Source organism: Erythrolamprus reginae, chromosome 3, assembly GCF_031021105.1.
Source record: "Erythrolamprus reginae isolate rEryReg1 chromosome 3, rEryReg1.hap1, whole genome shotgun sequence".
NCBI classification, from domain to species: Eukaryota; Metazoa; Chordata; class Lepidosauria; order Squamata; family Dipsadidae; genus Erythrolamprus; species Erythrolamprus reginae.
The window spans coordinates 197,814,722-197,833,172 of NC_091952.1; the positions used below are offsets into that span (position 1 = coordinate 197,814,722).

The window sequence follows — 18,451 nt, forward strand, 5'->3', positions numbered from 1 at the left end:
ATTTGGGAGATTCGTGTATGCAAAGAATTTACTGTAATGCTGAGTTATAAACATATAAATCAGAAGTTCTATTTAGCGTATACTATATTGAATAGAAAATTTGAAAACCTCTAGCTTTTCCTGAAGGCAAATGTAGGCCATAAGATGCTATATATTAAATGAGATTTTATAAAATATGTACTTATTTATTAAGCAGAAAATCCAGACCAGATAAACAAATGTTTACAATATAATACAATAAGCATTTCCAAGATTTAATAAAAATGATTGTCAGTCATTGTGCTTCACAAAAGATTTCTTTTTAATGAATAAATAATTTGATGAAATAAAAAATATTTACAATATAAACAAACGGGAAAAGCTTTGGATATAGTAATCTGATCCTCCTGTATTTTTTTCCATTTTCTTAATGGATGTATATCAAATCACTTCTGAAACAATACAAGAAAATTGAAGTCAGCAAGATTAATGTGGTCTGTGGGCGTAGCTTTTAGTTCAATTCAAACTACGCGTGCTTTGTTTATTAGGAGCAAATACAATACAAATATAACTAAAATACAGTATCAAAATGCTGGGCAGCATTATCCACAGAACAAAAATGTACACTAGTCTTTAACAATAACAAGGATCACTGACAACAAAACAAAAAAAATAGTACAACAGAAAGGTACAAACATCGTCATTAAGAATAGAATTGTGCTCTTGGATTGATCAGATGACTAGGCAGGTAGAGTAGTCTCTTCGATGGGTTTGCATGATAGTGGTGTCCAGTCCCAGAGTGCGTTGGTGTGGGACTGTGGGACTGTGACTCAAGCAACAGCCATACTGTAGGAAATGGGCAGTGCAAGCATTTTTGGAAAGACTCTCTTGGGCTCTTAAAAAGAGCCAATACAATGCAATTAAAGTGTAACACTGAGAAGTTCTCATCTCATACACACAGATATCATGAAGCAACTCGCTTGGACTGTGCTAGTGAAACATTTTGCCTCCCCCAATGTTACTTGCAGTATCAGCCAGAATTCAAGTACTCCAAAGCCACTTCATAACAGAATTTATATTGATCCTGAAGAGTCAAAACAAAGAAAAGAGAGCAGGTTAGTTGTAGGAAGGAGTTTAAAAAAAATCAAATTGTATAACGAATTATTTAAAGATATTTAATGAAAAAGTTTTCTCTGTAGGTTTATTTTGAATCGATCAGACAGGGCCACTGTGACCCAATCTGGAAAACATGTAAGATCATAGAGTTATACAATGTATTCTGTCATAAACGGAATACTTCGATTAAAAAGATGTGCCTTGCAGGAAATGAAAGACAAGACATGCCTTGTAAGAAATAACAAATACAGTATTATCTAAATACTTTATTTCACTATATAAAGAGACTTTTTAGTAAACTGTCAAATAATGGCAGTGGTATTCTTCATGACTAAGGGACATACACAACTTCTTCTTATAGTAATGATGAACAAAATAGACTGTATCCTGACATACTGAATTGTCATGAAAGCTTGTGCATATTTGCACATACATAAAACACCAATGGCCTTTCTACATTTCACAAAGTACAATGTAAGGGAATAATTGCTCCTGGCCCTTTGTTTCTGAACTCTTTTTAAATCTTTCTTCAAGATAGAAGAACCATAATTAAATGCAATACATTAAATGTCAAACTGAAATTCACAGTCTTGATAAATATTAGGAAATTAAGCTATTTATAAAATATATAATTTGAAAATCTGACACTTCACTTTACATTACTATTATTTCTGCCATACAATGTCTGTTCTCCTTTTGGATTGCCCTGCCAGAAAATTAATAAGGGTGTTCTGTTTAAAGTTGTTACATTTGCACAAAAAGTCTAACACACCTTGAACCAAGACTCAAGAAGTAGCATAAAATACTTTATATAAGTCAAGTGATTTCATTATCCCCTTTAGGAAACAACAGGCTTGCTTTTATGAACAGTACTCCACATAAATCACAAAAATGTCACTATGCCTTATGAGAACAGGAATAATTTTCTACTTAGTGGTACAGTTTAAAGAACTCCTACCAGAAGGTCCACCATATTCGGCTTATTATTCCTCAGAGTTTTCACAGCATGGAATACATCAACGGCCCTCTGGTGTTGTAGCATTTCACAAACAATACTGATTGCACAAAATGTCCCACTGCGGCCACCACCATTTCTGTAAGAAAAACAGCAAAATGACTTGATTATTTTTTAGATTGAGTTATTATAGTACCTAAAGATTTTTTTCACCTCCTAAAATAAGCTTATTGTCAGGATGCATCCAAAACTAAATCAGAATCCAAGACAAAGTATTCGTCAAAGTTCCAATTTATTAGCACAACTGGTAGAAACCCAAATCTGAAGCCCCAGGGGTTTCTCCACCCAGTTGAAAGTTCAGAACCCTCCTCGCCTCCCCCTCCCGCCCACCGCCCGCTTAAAGCTGCTGGCTGGGATCCTGAATAGCCCTCCGGCAGAACCTGCCTCCCCACCGTCTGGCCTGGCATGCGGCAGAGCGCTGGGGGGGGAGGGTCAGGCTCCGATCCCCAGGAGCTCAGTGGGGAGAAAGTCCTGACGCCATGCCTCCCTGTCTTTGCAGCCGGCAGGATAGCTGCGGTGGAACAAGCAAGAGGCTCCTAAGCAGGCTTCAGGATCAGACGTGGCTTTTACCCCTGCCCCCCGGTGGGGGGGCCCCAAGCAAATGGGAAATGGGATTCCCTGCCTCCTTTTGCTTGCACCTCCCCCCGGTCTGTGGGAAATCCACGCCTCCCCTCCCTCTTTGTGCTCCAAAGGTTCGGATTCCCACTGCCCTTTTAAAACCCTTCAGGGGTGGAGCCCTCCCCATCTCTCCCTCCCACTCACCACCCGCTTGAAGCTGCCGGCTGGGATCCTGATGTGCAGAGCGCTTCACCCCCCACTGCTGCAACAGTATGCGGTATTTGATCGAATGCCGAACCTGAACATGGACTTCTGGGAAAGTCTGGGATCGGGTTCGGTATACTGAACCCGGCCAAGTTCGGCACAGACCCGAACTATGCAAGTTTGGTTCGCCCATACACTATTCGTGTTGTCTAAATTAGTGGTTCTCAACCTTTCTAATGCTGCAACCCCTTAATACAGTTCCTCATGTTGTGATGACCCCCAACCAGAAGTTTCTCCCAACAGAGCTATTAAGCTGATTGGTAGGAAGGTGAGAGGGACACCCCCACTGTAAACGCCTGATTGGTTGGATTGTAAAAGTATGTTCCAAGGTGCCAGAATAGAAGCTTTAGTTCTTAACACCATGGGAAATTTGTCTTTTCTCATGGTCTTAGGCGACCCCTGTGAAACAGTCGTTCGACCCCCAAAGGGATCCCAGCCCCCAGGCTGAGAATCATTGGTCAAATTAGTCCATCCACAGACTGGATTTGCTGTACAATAATAGGCTAAGCAGAATAAATATTTATTACTCATGGTGTGTCTAGCTTAGCCTTTGGAATCTTGGAATTCTCATTTCCCAGCTTTTAGGCTTAAGCATAAAATTACTCTTGTTAGGCCAAGTTAAAAAATATATTAGGAATCTTATTAACAATACAACTTGAGTTGAACCAGGGGTGGGCACCACACAACAGACCGGTGAAGATAGCACTGGAGCCATCCCACACAAATTGCACAATAAGTGGGGCGCTACCAGAATGGAGCTCCGGTGCGTACCTGCAGAAACCCACCGAGTTGAACCAATGCATTGTTTAGGTAAAGATATATAATTTGTTTGATTTGTATCATTTTAGACAGCAGTCCCCAAACTATGGCCTGCGGGCCGCATGCGGCCCGCTGAGGCCATTTATCCAGCCCGCGGGTGAGTGACAGGAGCACATCTAATTTTCCATGAATAAAATGCGGTATTTTGTTAGTAACTAATAACAATAATCAAAAAGTTGGAAAAGTTTTTTTTCTAATTTTGGCATCCAGTTACATTCATTTTCTTTTAATTAAATTCCCTCCTCAAAAAAGTACAACACCAATTATATTTCTAACTTATTAACCATTATGCCAAAGTGCTTCCTTCTTTCTTTATACATTTTTCTATAAGCCAAGAAAACCTTGTATAGCCAATCAGATGTTAACAAAAGAAAATTAAAAACAAAACATAAACATATATGAATTTCAGACTTCTTCCCCCCCTCTAAATAGTTTGTTCCCATTTTGTTTTTTACTTTAAAATAAGGTATGTGTAGTGTACATAGGGATTTGTTCAAAGCTTTTTTTTAATAGTCCGGCCCTCTAAGAGTCCGAGGGACAGTGAACTGGCCCCCTGTGTAAAAAGTTTGGGAACCCCTGATTTAAGAGGTCAAAGCAATATACATACAGTACTCCTCCTTATTTTTCTCTATCAAACCCCTTTCAAGTGTTCTGGACTGAGACAGATTGATTGTCCTAATGTCTCCAACTGATCTTCCATCAGTGAGAATAGATTAACATCTTTGCCTTTACACTCTCAAAATGCCTCAAAACAATTAATGATTAACTTTATATAACAGTTAACAGTTTGGTTTGGTCTACTGGAATATATAAAATGGACAACTGTGGCTTGTTCTAAAATCCTTATTAAAATAAACCAAGGCTTACTTCAATATTGAATGTTTGTGTTTGATATAGAAATCTGCAATATTTTATCCATTTGCTACTGAGGGTTTTTATTATATTTATTAGCCCCATTTTTATTACATTTATTTATTAAATTATTACCTTTTATTAAATTAATTAGAAAGAATTATTTCAGAAAAATACCATTTTATAAACTAAGTAGAATGATTATGATTATTTGGTTCCTGCCTTAGAAATTCAGATTATTGAAACACCCACTTACACGAAGCTATGTTATAGCTTTTAAAGGACCTTCATATGCTGTTGTGTAAATGACAGTGAGTTTGAGATCAGGAACATATTACACTTTTCCTACAGCAATTGTGAATGGCATCAATTTGTTTTTATACACACTTCAAATGACTGATGACCTTTAAAGTTTATGATCATTACATGATACCTTAAACTTATTTCTCCCATTCAAAATCTGATGGAAAAACATATTTCTGTGATCAAACTGTGAGGGAGATAGAGGAAAGAACTTACAACAATTTGCAACAAAAAATAATAATAAAGCTTCTTTCAATATATAAGGAACAAGAAGAAAGTCAATAAAATGATCAGACCACTAATGGGAAGAGATGGCAAGAAGATGACGGGCACAGAGAGAAAGGGGAACTGCTTAATTCCTTCTTTGCATCTGTTTTCACGCAGGAGGAAAAAAATAACACAATCTATCAAAAGCAGCACTGTGGGAGACAGAATAGAAATGTAGATCAAAATAGATAAGAAATTGGTAAAAGAACGCCTATCCATTTTAGACAAGTTCAAATAACCGGGAGCAGCCAATTTATATCCCAGATACTGAAGAAACTGACAGATGTGATCTTGGAATCATTGAACAAAATCTTTCAGAGCTCCTGGAGACTGGGGAACTATCAGAAAATGGAAAAGAGCTTCAAGAAGAGGGGAAAACTAGATCCAGAAAGCTATAGACCAGTGATGGCGAACCTTTTTTTGGCTCATGTACCAAAAGAGTGTGCACCCATGCCACACCCATGCCCTCCTCCCATGCATGTGCACAACTCCTGTGCTGCCCCCCCCCCATTGTGCACTCTCCGCCGCTGTCTCTGTGCATGCACACAGGCCTCACAATGGACTTCTGAAGCCTGGGGATGGCAAAAAACGGCCAAATGGGCTAACCAAAACTTCATTTATGAACTTTGGCTTGTTGGGCCATTTTTTGCCATCCCCATGCTTTAGGAGGCTTCCCTGAAGCCTTGGAAGAATGAAAACGGCCCAACTGGAAGTTAGTTTCCAAACTTCCGGTTGGCCCATTGGGCCATTTTTTTGCCATTCCTAGACTTCAGGTTGGCCTATTGGGCAGTCTCCAAGCTTCAAGCTGGCCCATTGGGCTGTTTTTTGCTACCCCTGAAGCCTGGAGACAACGAAAACAACAAAAAAGAAGGCTAAAAATCAGTTGGCTAGCGCACGTATGCGCACTGGAGTTAACAGGACAATGCCTTGCGTGCTCTCCAATTTGGCTCCATATACCACTTGTGGCTTGCGTGCCATAAATTGGCTATAAACCAATCAGCTTGGTATCAATACCTGTGAAACCCCTGGAAAAGATAATCAAGCAGTGGATTTATGAGCATCTAGAAATGAACAAGGTGATCACTTGAAGCCAGCATGGGTTTGTTAAAAACAGATCATAACAGATGCTCCTCATTGTCTAGGTGTCCCTTAATATAAGAATTTTTGATTTTGGTGATTGCACAGTTTTTTCTCCTTCTGTAAAAAGGTTTTAGGTACATTAGCAGCAGCAGAAGCAAAAAGTGTGCAGATGGATTCAAAGTTGGCTGACCGACCACATTCAGCATGTGGTCCTCAAATTACTACTTCTACATGGATGGAAGCATATAGTGGGGTGCTTCAAAGTTCTTTCTTGAGCCCAGTGCTCATTAACATCTTCATACATTATCTAGATGAGAGGCAGATGGGGAATTTAAAATATTTGAGGTCAACAAGCTAGGGGAAATTGCTAACACTTTGGAAGATAAACCGCAAATTCAGAAGGATTTTGATAACTTGAACATTGGGCCCTCTGTCTGTATTCTTAGATATATATTCATATCTATTTTAAAACCAAACACCAGAGAGGGAGAGCTATAATAGCAACTATCTCCTGTTTACAAGGCAGTCCTTTCAACAGTCTCAGGAAGGTTCCACACCCATTTATACTCTAATTCGGATGATTCTGAGGATACAGATAAACCACTAAGTGGCTTGACTCTATGAGAAAAACCAAACCTCAAAGTGCTAATGACCTGTAAAGAATATGTAGATCCTTCCATTCCCCATCAGTTTTATATATACTAATAATTTATATTATAGATATTTGATTGGAGAAACTATCTATTCCAAGAATATCAGAACCCAAAGCAGTTTATTGCAAAAACATATTATATGAGTTTAGATGCATGATTAAATTCAGCATTTATAATGTTTTATCTCTGGTTATTTTTAGTTTTCTAGAGATTCGTCCCTGTTCTAGAGACTCTGTTATTTCTACAGCTATTCTAATCAGCATATTTTAGACGGCACTTCATTGAAAATAATAAACCTTAATAATTACCAGAGTGCAGACTAGTTAGCTTGCAACTCTTTAAAGACAACATTCACAAATGGTTGATTTTCAAAGAAACTACAATATGGCACATCTGTCACATCCAGACAGCATGAAAAGAATGCTCCCTGCTGCCAAAATACTGGATAATATTGTGCCATTCTTTCAGCATCTAATTAAGCTAAAGTCATTTAAAAGGATTATGTTGGAGGTTTTTTCCCCTTCCTGTGCTACCTCAAAGAGCCATGCACGTGTGCACACACATGAGAGGTAGTACAACCATTTAATATCATGAGTAATCAAGAGAGATAATATCAATTTGCATTTGAAAAAGACCTCCCAGATGTGCATCTCAAAGCATTAATGAGCTAAAACTCCCAAAATAAAATATTATAATTTTTATCGAACGGTTGAGAAAACTAGAAAACAGTGTAATAAAACTACTAGACCGTGATCAGCTGAAAAAAGGGGTAATTTTAACAAAATCTAGGTAGTAGCTAATTTTTAATTTTTAAAAGAATCTTATATTTCAGTCTATAGTCTGACTGCATGTGTATGAATGTGACAGAGAGAAAGATGGAGAAACACAAAGAAAGTGAAGAAATACATAAATTAACATATCATGCTAAGCCATGGTTTGATCACCATTTATTGAATAATCCACAATTGGTTAGTTCTCACAATGATATCCCCCAAGAATCAAATGGGTGGGTTAACAAAACATACCAAACAAAATTAGCATTTATTCTGATTTATCTTACACTAAGGTTAGGAAGAAATGAGGAAGGTTGTTATAAAGAAGAGCAGTTGGAATATTGCACTTCAGCCATAGTCTGGTTGTCATGGAAAATGGTTTTATAAGTGGTGGTCCAAACTACACAGTATATTAATACATAATTTCCCATTATGTGTCTATTTTTTTTGTACCCAGGCATTTTTTTGGGGTTAGGCTCAATGCTGGTGACTGCATAGGCAAACAAAAATATTCTCTATCTTGACCTATTCTTAGCAACAACCATAATTCTTCCAAAGAAATTCTTTTAATTTTGGCTGTCTCTATCCCTCTTATTTATTATTTTCTCCTTCATCTCTCAGCTGGCCAAATGTAGTCATTTTTTCTAGTCCTTTGTCCACTTCTATCACATCCCCAAAGTAGATGAATTTCTCCTTGCCCAAAAGAACATTTAAGTTTAATAGTTCTGAACTTTGTTGTCACTGAAATGTCCTTATGCTGTGTGATCTTGTCTGTTTGTCACAGCCTTTCTCCTTAAGATTGATTTCCTTTTTTATTCCTCTAACATACTTTCCTCCTTTATTCTTAAGCCCAAGAAAAACAAAATTATCTATCAGCTTTGCTCATCTACAGTTAATCAAATCAAAGAACCTTGTTTGCATTTGACTGATAACTGTGCTGATGCCCATTTAGTGTTACCAAATGACCCTGCAAAAACAAAAACTGATATTTTTTTCCACCTGAAATTCCAATCTAATATTACCGGCTAGAGAAAAACCAATGTTCTATCACTATACAGAATGTTGATTCTGTGATGCTCATATGCTTTATTTTTCACCAAGAATTACCTACCTATTGCTTGCCTGACCACTAGATGGTAGAAAAAATTTAGAGCATTTGCTTCATTTTGGCTGCCACCTACTATAATCTTTCTATTTTCCTTTAATCTCATTTGTTCTATTAGATCTTCTGCCTGATTACTTCTGAGTGTTTCTAATTCCACTGTGGGTTTTTCTATTATTTTTCTGAACAGAACATTTCACATTTTTATTGTTTTTCTCTTTTTGTTGACTCTCACATAAATTATTTCTTCTTTGTCTTTTCTTACTAGACCTAGAAGTGCCTATTCATGCTCTGAAAGCTCATTGGATCTTCTAATCTTTGACATTTTTAGATTGTTTTTACTTCAATTTTACAAGGTCTCATTTCTTTGTACAGCTCCTTAGACTCTCTAGTGCATAATTGATTCATTGTCTGAATCTGTTCCTTACGTTGATCTTATATTCTTAATGCATACTGCCCACATCAAATCTTGTTAACCCCGTCAGTTTCATTCTCTTAGGTTTAGCCTATATATTTGACATCAATAAATTATGGTCTCTTCCACCAGGCTCAACAGATTGCACTTCTCATTTGTCCATTTTCTATTATGTTGTCAGTTTGATTGCAGTGTTGTGCATCCAGTAATGTCCATATGTAGACTCTGTATTTATATTGCTTGAAACTGATTTGGCAATAAATAAAGAATTCTCTTTGCAAATATTTTCTTTACACTATGGCAATCCAAATCTTCATGAATTCCAATTATTTATTACTGAAATTCTATCTTTGTCCACCTCTCAGCGATGGTTTAATTGCTTTTTCTGTACTTTGCAGAAAATAGATGATATGATTTTAGTGGTCCCTTCCAATTTCATGATATCATGAATGACCTTCCAGCCGATCCTTCTGAGCCTCCTTTCCCATGCAGTACAAGCAGGATACAAAATGATACAACATGAAGAAGATGGGATGAAACAATGGCAGAAATGGTAACAATGTCGGTTGGCGGGCCCCAGGGGAAGAGCCTTCTCTGTGGCGGCCCCGGCCCTCTGGAACCAACTCCCCGAGGAAATCAGAACTGCCCCCACCCTTCCTCTCTTTCGTAAACTACTCAAGACTCATTTATACCGCCAGGCATGGGGGAGTTGAGATAGCCCTTCCCCCTAGGCCATTACAAGTTATGCATGATATGTTTGTGCGTATGTTTGGTTTTATAATAGGGGTTTTTAGTTGTTTTTATTATTGTTGTTAGCCACCCCGAGTCTACGGAGAGGGGCGGCATACAAATCCAATAAATAATAATAATAATAATAATAATAATAATAATTATTATTATTATTATTAACATCCTCTTCCTTACAAAGAAATGAAATGCACCATTTTGCATCAAATAATATTAATAATGGTATCTCTGGGAAACATATAAGAAGAGCAGAAAGACCACAGTCTTCTCTGATTTACGGTAGTTCTCAGTGTGGCAGTACTTAAGAGATTTATAACCTGTATTGAACAATTATTGACAAACGGATTGTCTATGGGGTTGTTAAATTGCTCTGGGGTTGTTAATTAGGAATTCTCCAGTGTGAATATTGCTTTTGCAATACTTTTACTAGGTACATTTGGGGCAAGCTATCTGTTCTCTAACCCACCCCCCCCCAATACTATAAGCCCCATCTGTACTACGGACAATTACAGCTGTGACTTTACAGACTTGTAGTATTTGAATTAGATTAAAATCTAATTAAAATTCTAAACAACAGCTTCATAAGAGTTTTATTCACTTACAAGCAATGGACAACTGTTCGGCCTTCTCCTCCATTGTATTCTTCCTGCCACTTGTCCACTTGTCGTATGAGTTTCAAAAAAGACCGCTTAGATACGGGTGTGTCTCTATACATAGGCCATCCCAGGAACTGAAATTGCTGTACCATTCGGTAGCCATCCTGGGGCTGTGGGGACCCAACCAACAGGTGAAGAAAAAAAAAGACAGTATTATTTATTCATAGTTCAAATAAATAAGTGCCTTACAACCTTACATTGTTATAGAAGATTGCTGCTTACAATGTTCTAAATAAATTCGCATTTCAAAATTATGACTTTGAATCTCAGATTTAAGATGATATTTTAAACAGCTGAAAATATAGATATGCCAAAGTGAAACAATGGTACCAGCTGCAAGAGCCAAATATATGATTAATATTATAGCAATCACAGGCTACCAAGCTGAAATTTGCAATATAATTCCAACAGTGTTGCTCTTTTAATATGCTTGTCATTGTCAAATTTCTGAAATGAACTTTCATTCTGATGACTGATTGTTAACATGCTAAATACAGACCAATTCGTTCAGAATAACTCTCCCTTCTTTGGCATCTTTGGGAAACTGTACTTATCTGTTGAAAATTTCTACTAATTTATAATAAAGGGAAAGAAAGAAAAAAACATGTTTTCCAATTTCTCAGTTCTATTGACAAATACTTATGATTTGGAAAAAAAGAAGTCTTCAGGGTTATTGATCTGTTAATGTTTGAAAATATTCAAAATATAAATGTTTGTATCCTTAATTCAGGAAAATAACTAACTAACCAAGTAAAAGACCTGGCAAGGTTGCTTATTGATTGTTCTTCATTCTTGTATGTTTTAATTAGGCAGTTTAACACTGATCCAATAGGGTCTAGATTTTCTAAATTCATCCAAATCCTGGCAACACTTTTGTTCCAACTGAAACTTCTCTGCTGGTTCTAATTATAGAATATTAAATAGTCTACATTACAGATGGAATATTTTATGAACACAGTGGACTTTTTATATGGAATGTTTCTATCAAATAATAAATATTAAAATAAATCATCAATTAAATTTGGATTTCCTAAAATGTGAACTCAAACCATATTTCTATCCCTCATAAGAAAAATAAGCAAATAAGTAGATAAGATCCTTACTCTTGATGCATTATAAATTCGGAATATTCGACTGATTATATCTTCTTCTAAATCAGCAGAAACAAACTCTACTTGAATAGGACCATGTCTATGAACACCATTTTCAGGCCAATATTGTGGACATAACTGTAGAAGAAAGAGATTAATTCAGGTTTAATTGTATTTTTAGGATGACTCCATATATTCTAATGTGATTTTTAATGTCCAAGGATCACAGAAAGCTATATCTGCATAAAAGGATGCCACTTCTTTTTAACTGTCTGAAAAATAAAATTATTTCCAAAGATAAAAGGAAGTAATGCTTGTATTTAAGTTTATATATGAAGAAACTTTACAGTACTTCAAGAAAATACCAACATTTTAAAAGCTTATGCTGTTATTTTGCATATATCTTTTAAGAAAGAAAAATGCAGAAACAATTCTCAGTTCTAATAATATAATCTCCCGTGAAATTTGTAGTTTGTTTATTTGCATTTATAGGCCGCCCTTCTCCAGGTTGTTCTAAACTCAGCTGTGGGTTGAATAGGATTCCCAAGTTGTGGACTCAGGGTGGCGTAGAAGATAAAAGAATACAAAATTTTAAAACCCCAATATCAAAGATCATATAAAATAAAATGATACAAAATTTAAAACCTTAGCATTGAAACCAGAATCATACCACAAGCATACTATCGGCCGGAGCAGAATGTCAACGCTCAGCGGCCCCAGGCCTGCTGGCAAAGGTGTATTTTAAAAGCCTTTCGAAAGGCTAGGACAGTAGAAGCAGTGCCAATCTCTGGGGGGAGCTGATTCCATAGGATTGGAGCCACCACAGAGAAGGCCCTTCCGCTCGGCCCCAGCCAGTCGGCTCTGTTTGGCTGACGGGACCTTGGGAAGGTCGACCCTGTGGGATTTAACCGGCTGCTGGGATGCATGAGGCAGGAGATGGTCCCGTAAGTACTCTGGTCCTAAACCATGCAGGGCTTCATAGGTAATAACCAACAATTTAAATTGCGTCTGGAGACCTATCGATAGCCAATGCAGCTCAGGGAGTGATGATGATATGTGGCTATATCTTGGTAAACCCAAGATGGCTCACACGGCTGCATTTTGGACTATCTTAAGTTTTTGAACGTTCTTTAAAGGTAACCCCATGTAGAGTGCTTTGCAGTTATTGAGCCTCGAGATGATGAGGGCATGAGTGACTGTGAGGAGACACTCCCTGTCCAAATAGGGCCACAAAGAGTGCATCATGTGGACATCCCCCTCACCACAATTGAGAGATGTTGTTCTACCCTCAACTGTGGGTCGAATAGGATTCCGAAGTTGGACCTTCTTTGAGGTGGGGATCAAAAGTCCCCCCCCCCCGAGTGATGGAAGGACAGATGGTGTTGTCCTTGGGAGGCAAAACCCACAGCCACTCCATCTTGTTGGGATTGAGCTTGAACCTGTTGACACCCATCCAGACCCTCACAGCCTCCAGGCACTGGCACATCATCTCCATTGCTTCACTGAACTGACATGGGGTGGAGATATATAGCTGAGTATCATCAGTGTACTGCTGGAAACTCACCTTGTGTCATTGGATGATTTCACCCAGTGGTTTCATGTACATATTAAACAGCGGGGGGGGGGGGAAACAAACCCCTGAGGCACCCCACAGAAGAGGGGCCTAGAAGCCAATCTCTGACCCTCCACCAACACCAACTGTGACTGACCACAGGTAGGATTACAACCACCATAAAACGGTGTCTCTCACTCCCAACCCCTCTAGTCTGTGCAGAAGGATACCATGGAGACCAGGATAGAAGAGTGACCCTTATCCCGGGCCAGAGATCATCCATCAGCACCACCAAAGTAGTTTCAGTGCTGTAGCTGACCCTGAAACCAGACTGATAAAGGTCAAGATAATTGGCTTCATCCAAGGACCGTAGGAGTTGGAGCGCCACCACTTTCTCAATAACCTGCCCTAAGAGATAGGCTGATAGTTGTTTAAGAATAGCCGGATCCAGGGAAAGTTTAATGGAGGCGGGAAGGATCACTCCATCAAAGAAGCATTGACCATCAAAGAAGCATTGACCAGTGCCTGGATCCAGTCTTGTGTTACCCCGGGACACCATTCCAATAAACAGGTGGTGGAGCTCCCAGCTCCCATGGCCTTGCCCACTTCATCAGGTGTCACCAAGTTCTCCCTTACACTTCTACAAGAAGTGTATATACAATTGTACTTGTTTTTCCTGTCGGATTTTTCTAGTCTCCCTTAATTTTAAAAATTCAGCAAAAACATGTGATACAATTGTATTTGTATATACACTTCTTGTATATACAAATACAGAATACACACATTGCAAAATAAAATGTTTATAAAGGTGTTTATAATTTTACTTTTATTTACATTAACAAATGTATGTTGAAAATATAAATAAATTGAATTTAACTACAATTTCAGACTAAATGGAAAGAAGAACAATACTTTTGAAACAATCATTTTCAAATCATTTCCAAATATCTGGTGAAACAGAACTTTCAACTTCTTTCAGAAAAATAGCGACTGTTGAAAAGCTGCCAAGGGTAGTAGCAACAGAGGCGTGACCTAAACCAGCATTGACAGACTCAGTCCAATCAGCAAGCTGACAAGATTAACCCATTCCTGGATGCTATATCCCCCACTTCTTCCAAAAAAAGAGCTGGGAAACACATGCAAGAAAATCTCTATGGAAAATATTTTGCTTCTCTGGGGATATCATTCCCCCCAAACCCCTTCCTTTGCTGATTATTATAGGTATCAAGCTAACATTTTTCTTTAATCTCAACACCACCAAAACCTTAGTTGCCTTCCATATATACAAATATCTCCTTTTCCACTTTGACAATTTGTTCCAACAGTATACTGCGTTGTGTAGTAATCACAGGGGATCAAAGAGATACTGTGGACCATTTAAATAGCAGATAATATTATGTAGCCTGAGTCTCTCTTAATCCGTCCTGAATCTCCACTTTCCAATATTCCAGACATCAATTTACAAATGGGCTCAGTCAGACAGTTAAGGCCAAGCAAACAAAACAAAACAAACCCAGAGAACCACTAAAGGATTGTATTTGGGATTTAATTTATATCCTGCCTCTCTATTTATTTGGACATGCAAGGCTAGCAATCGATATAATGAATGCTACAAAAATAAAGACAGAAAGAACTTTAAAATCTTGCAAACAAGAAGTAACAATTAAAAACCTAGTGGAAAAAAATGCATTTTGTGGCTGATGCCCTGGAGTAAGAGAAGGTGCATTAACTGCATTTCCTGAGAGAAGGCACTCCTGGGACTAACAGGAAACTGCCCTCTATTTCATGCTGGACAGTCTGGGGACATTTTCAGACTGTAATGCTTGAGGAAATTTGCATCAGAAGATGTAGACCTTAGCCATTTTAACCTTTAAATGTCAGTGACAACATTTTAAATGCTGCCTAAGAAGCAATTAACAAACAGCGCATGTCTTCTGATATCAGCATAACATAATTCCAGTATTTTACATTGAATAGAAATGTAATTGATGCATTTTTCATCCACTACAGTTTAATAATCAAAATTGACTTGCTCCAGGTAGGAGCAACTCTTTTCTTAATATGGAATATTTCTTGGCAAAATTTAGAAATCATGCACATGAAAGAAACCTTGTAGAAGGTTTCTGAGAACCCCACCAGGCTAGGGACGAGAGGACATTTGCAGGTAGATGTACCCTGATCAGAGAATTGCCCCTACCGGGCCTCTGGAACAGCAAGAGAAACCATAGGAGGGCACAGGAATGGACATGGGTCCACAGATCAATGGTGAATGTTGACATCATTTTGCCTAAGGCAGTGATGATGAACCAATGGCATGGGTGTATAAGATGCACCCAAATTTTCACGCTCTTTTGGTGGGTAAAATGTGTGTCTTATACTCTGAAAAGTATGGTAAGCCTTTTTTTATAATGGATACAAGCTATGTTGAGAGGTTCATTGAATTTAACCTTACTCCAATATCTCATTTTTTATTTAGTTCTGATTCCATTAGTTTGTGACAGTAGTCAAAATTTTTTGCTCCAATGTGCATCACTATATACACTGGATCTGCTATTTTGATATCTACTCCCTAAAAGAATCCTTTGGAGCGCTTGACAGTTTGAACAATTTACTGTCATCGGCAACATAGCTGCTCCACTAGTAACACCTAATCCCAGGTCAATTATAAATATGTTTTAAAAAGTACTAGAAAGAAGTGTCACATAGTGTACAGGGCTTTGTTCTAGCCTTGTGCTGTTTTGTTTAATTCAGAAATGATTTGGCTGATGGATTAGAAAATGAGATTTTCACATTTTTGGATGACACAAAGCTAGAGGACTATCAAAATAGTAGGGTTATCGAAATTCAAGAGGACACTGACAAGTTGAAACAATAGGCAGAAATCAGCAAGATGATACAACAAATATAAAGTCTTACATTTGAGTAGAAAAAACCAAATGTACGAGAATAGAACAGGAAGAGGACATACTGAGCAAAACCACATGTGAAAAGTCTCATAGTTGTTCATTAGCTACATATGCACCAACAGCATTATGCACTGGCAAAAAAAAGTTATCCTTTGCGGTAGCAAAATAAGTAGAGTGTCAAGAAGAAGTCATTATTCTTCTCTAATGCTGCATTAGAATCACACCTTAAATATTGTGTCCTGTTTTAGACAGCATGTTTTTGAAAGGATGTTGACAAACTGGAGCACATCCAGAAGAGAGTAATCAAAATGATAAGTGGCCTGGATGAAAAAATTACAAGGAAAGGTTGGAAGCACTGGGTATGTTTAAGGAAGACTACAGGGAGACTTGACAGCTGTAAAGGGCTGTCATGTAGAAGGCAGGATGGAATAGTTCAGAGTTATTTAACAAGACAAGATAAGACACAACAAGTTCAAATACAAAGAAGTAGATTTTCTATGGACCCCCCCTTTTTCTAATGGTAAGAATTGTTTAACAATGGTACAGACTAACTTGGAAGGGGTCCACTGTTTTAAATCGAAAGCTTTTAAACAGAGGTTTCACGGCCCCCTGTTGGGAATGCAATCGTAGTAGTTCCTGCAAAAAATTAGACAAGGCAATCTTTCAAGCTTGCCTTGTCTAATTCTAGGAATCTATCTGGCCAACCCAAAAAAGGTTTCAGTGTTGTGGCCCACATGGGATACTTCCTTCAATTTGTACACCAGAACTACTTTTTCCTGCCAAAGGCTGTAAACAATTATGAGCAAGGAGGGTTTGAAGTAACCAATCACACAAGTAACGTGTGTTATTTTATGGAAGTTTTATGGAAAGATAAAGGACAATCATTTCTTCAGAAGAAGTATACTCAAACAACAAGACGGTAATATCAGTTGGGTAAAAAAAACCGTATGAACAAAGTGTGGGTTTTCTTTTCCCACTTCACCTTATGTATCCTAAATAACATTTTGGAACAGATATTAGTTTAGGAAACCAGGTTTAGTTGTCAACAGACTGAAGGACTCCAAAGTTTTAAAAAATAACGAAGGAAGGCCAATTTTGCCGCTTTTGAATATTCAAAAGTCAAATGCACTTTTTAGTAGCACCTATCAGCTTGATCCTACAAGCCTTTCCTTGTTCATTCTGAAAATAACAGCACACAAGATCTTTTGCCTTTCATGAATTTCCCTGGAGACCAGTGAGTGTGGCTGGGATACAAAAATATGCAAGTGAATGCCTGAAATTTATAATTTACTTGCAGAAGGGGTGTAATTTGTGAACTTTAAAACAATAATGACAAAAATATTTCAAATGTTAAGAAAAATATTTCCCCCTTGTTATGATAAATATAGCATACAGTAGAGCAGATTCAGATGTTAATGTTCTCCTCTTTAAACAAAGCATTTCATTAAGCAGTACAATAAGTCAGAAATTTTAGAAAAAAGGTGGCAGTTTAACTTTAGTATATTTCAACTCCAGCCGTATTTGTAACAGAGTTTCATATTTCAGTTTCCAGGAAGTGACTGACTACTTTTGATGTAGAGTTTGCTGACACTTCAGCTGGAAAGAGACAGGAAGAACACAACAAAGTAACATGTGGAAGGCTCAAAGGAAGAGTGGCATTTCAGGAAGTCATGCCAGCGCCATTTTAGTTCTAAGTGCACATGGCTATTAAACAACACTGATGACAAGCCACCATCTATGTAACACTTTGGAGACATAATTGTCTCTTTCCCAGCAGCATAAATTAGTGTAGTTTCTTAAATTGACATCAAGCATCCCCAGAAAAATGTCCCCATGAGGATATGCAATTAATGGCACTGCTCCTATTAAAGACAGGGGATGACAGTCAGGGATCCTCATTTTCTGAGAGAAAGAAGCAATTATAAAGAGCATGATTTCAGCATCACAAAAATAGATCTGGCATCTATGAGGCACAGTAAATAATGGTTGTTTTGGACTAGTAAACTGAGGATTCATATTCCCACTCGAGAATAGAATTTTATAGCTACTCTACTAAGTGCTAGTCTACAAAACATTTCACGACTCCCAGTTCCTTTATTGTTGATAGTCAAACCTAAAGGGCAAAAGCTATCTATCACTTCATTGTCAGTTCTAAGTTTGACTGCTGTAACTGTTGTGATCAGTTGAATCTTTTTTGTCTTTAATCTTAGTGTAAAGCTCTTATGTAGTCTTTGACTTATATTGTTAGAACTTGCAAGTACAGTGATACCTCGTCTTACAAACGCCTCGTCATACAAACTTTT

General features: G+C 37.7%; 1 protein-coding gene across 18 annotated transcripts in view; it reads right to left on the reverse strand.

Annotated features, from left to right (window-relative positions):
* Positions 1 to 277: 277 nt before the first annotated feature.
* PTPRM (protein tyrosine phosphatase receptor type M) overlaps positions 278 to 18,451 on the reverse strand; it is a 546,727-nt gene continuing 528,553 nt past the window's right edge. For 11 of the 18 annotated variants that reach the window (XM_070747559.1, XM_070747555.1, XM_070747564.1 and 8 more), the window contains 4 exons: positions 11,703 to 11,828; positions 10,546 to 10,709; positions 2,054 to 2,189; positions 278 to 1,063 (listed from right to left, as the gene is read on the reverse strand). In XM_070747559.1, the coding sequence (XP_070603660.1) occupies positions 1,010 to 1,063; positions 2,054 to 2,189; positions 10,546 to 10,709; positions 11,703 to 11,828 (480 nt within the window). In that variant the 3' untranslated portion in view covers positions 278 to 1,009. Of the gene's footprint in view, positions 1,064 to 2,053; positions 2,190 to 10,545; positions 10,723 to 11,700; positions 11,829 to 18,451 lie in introns of all 18 variants that reach the window. The other 7 variants (XM_070747562.1, XM_070747558.1, XM_070747556.1 and 4 more) reach the window with 1 other exon arrangement.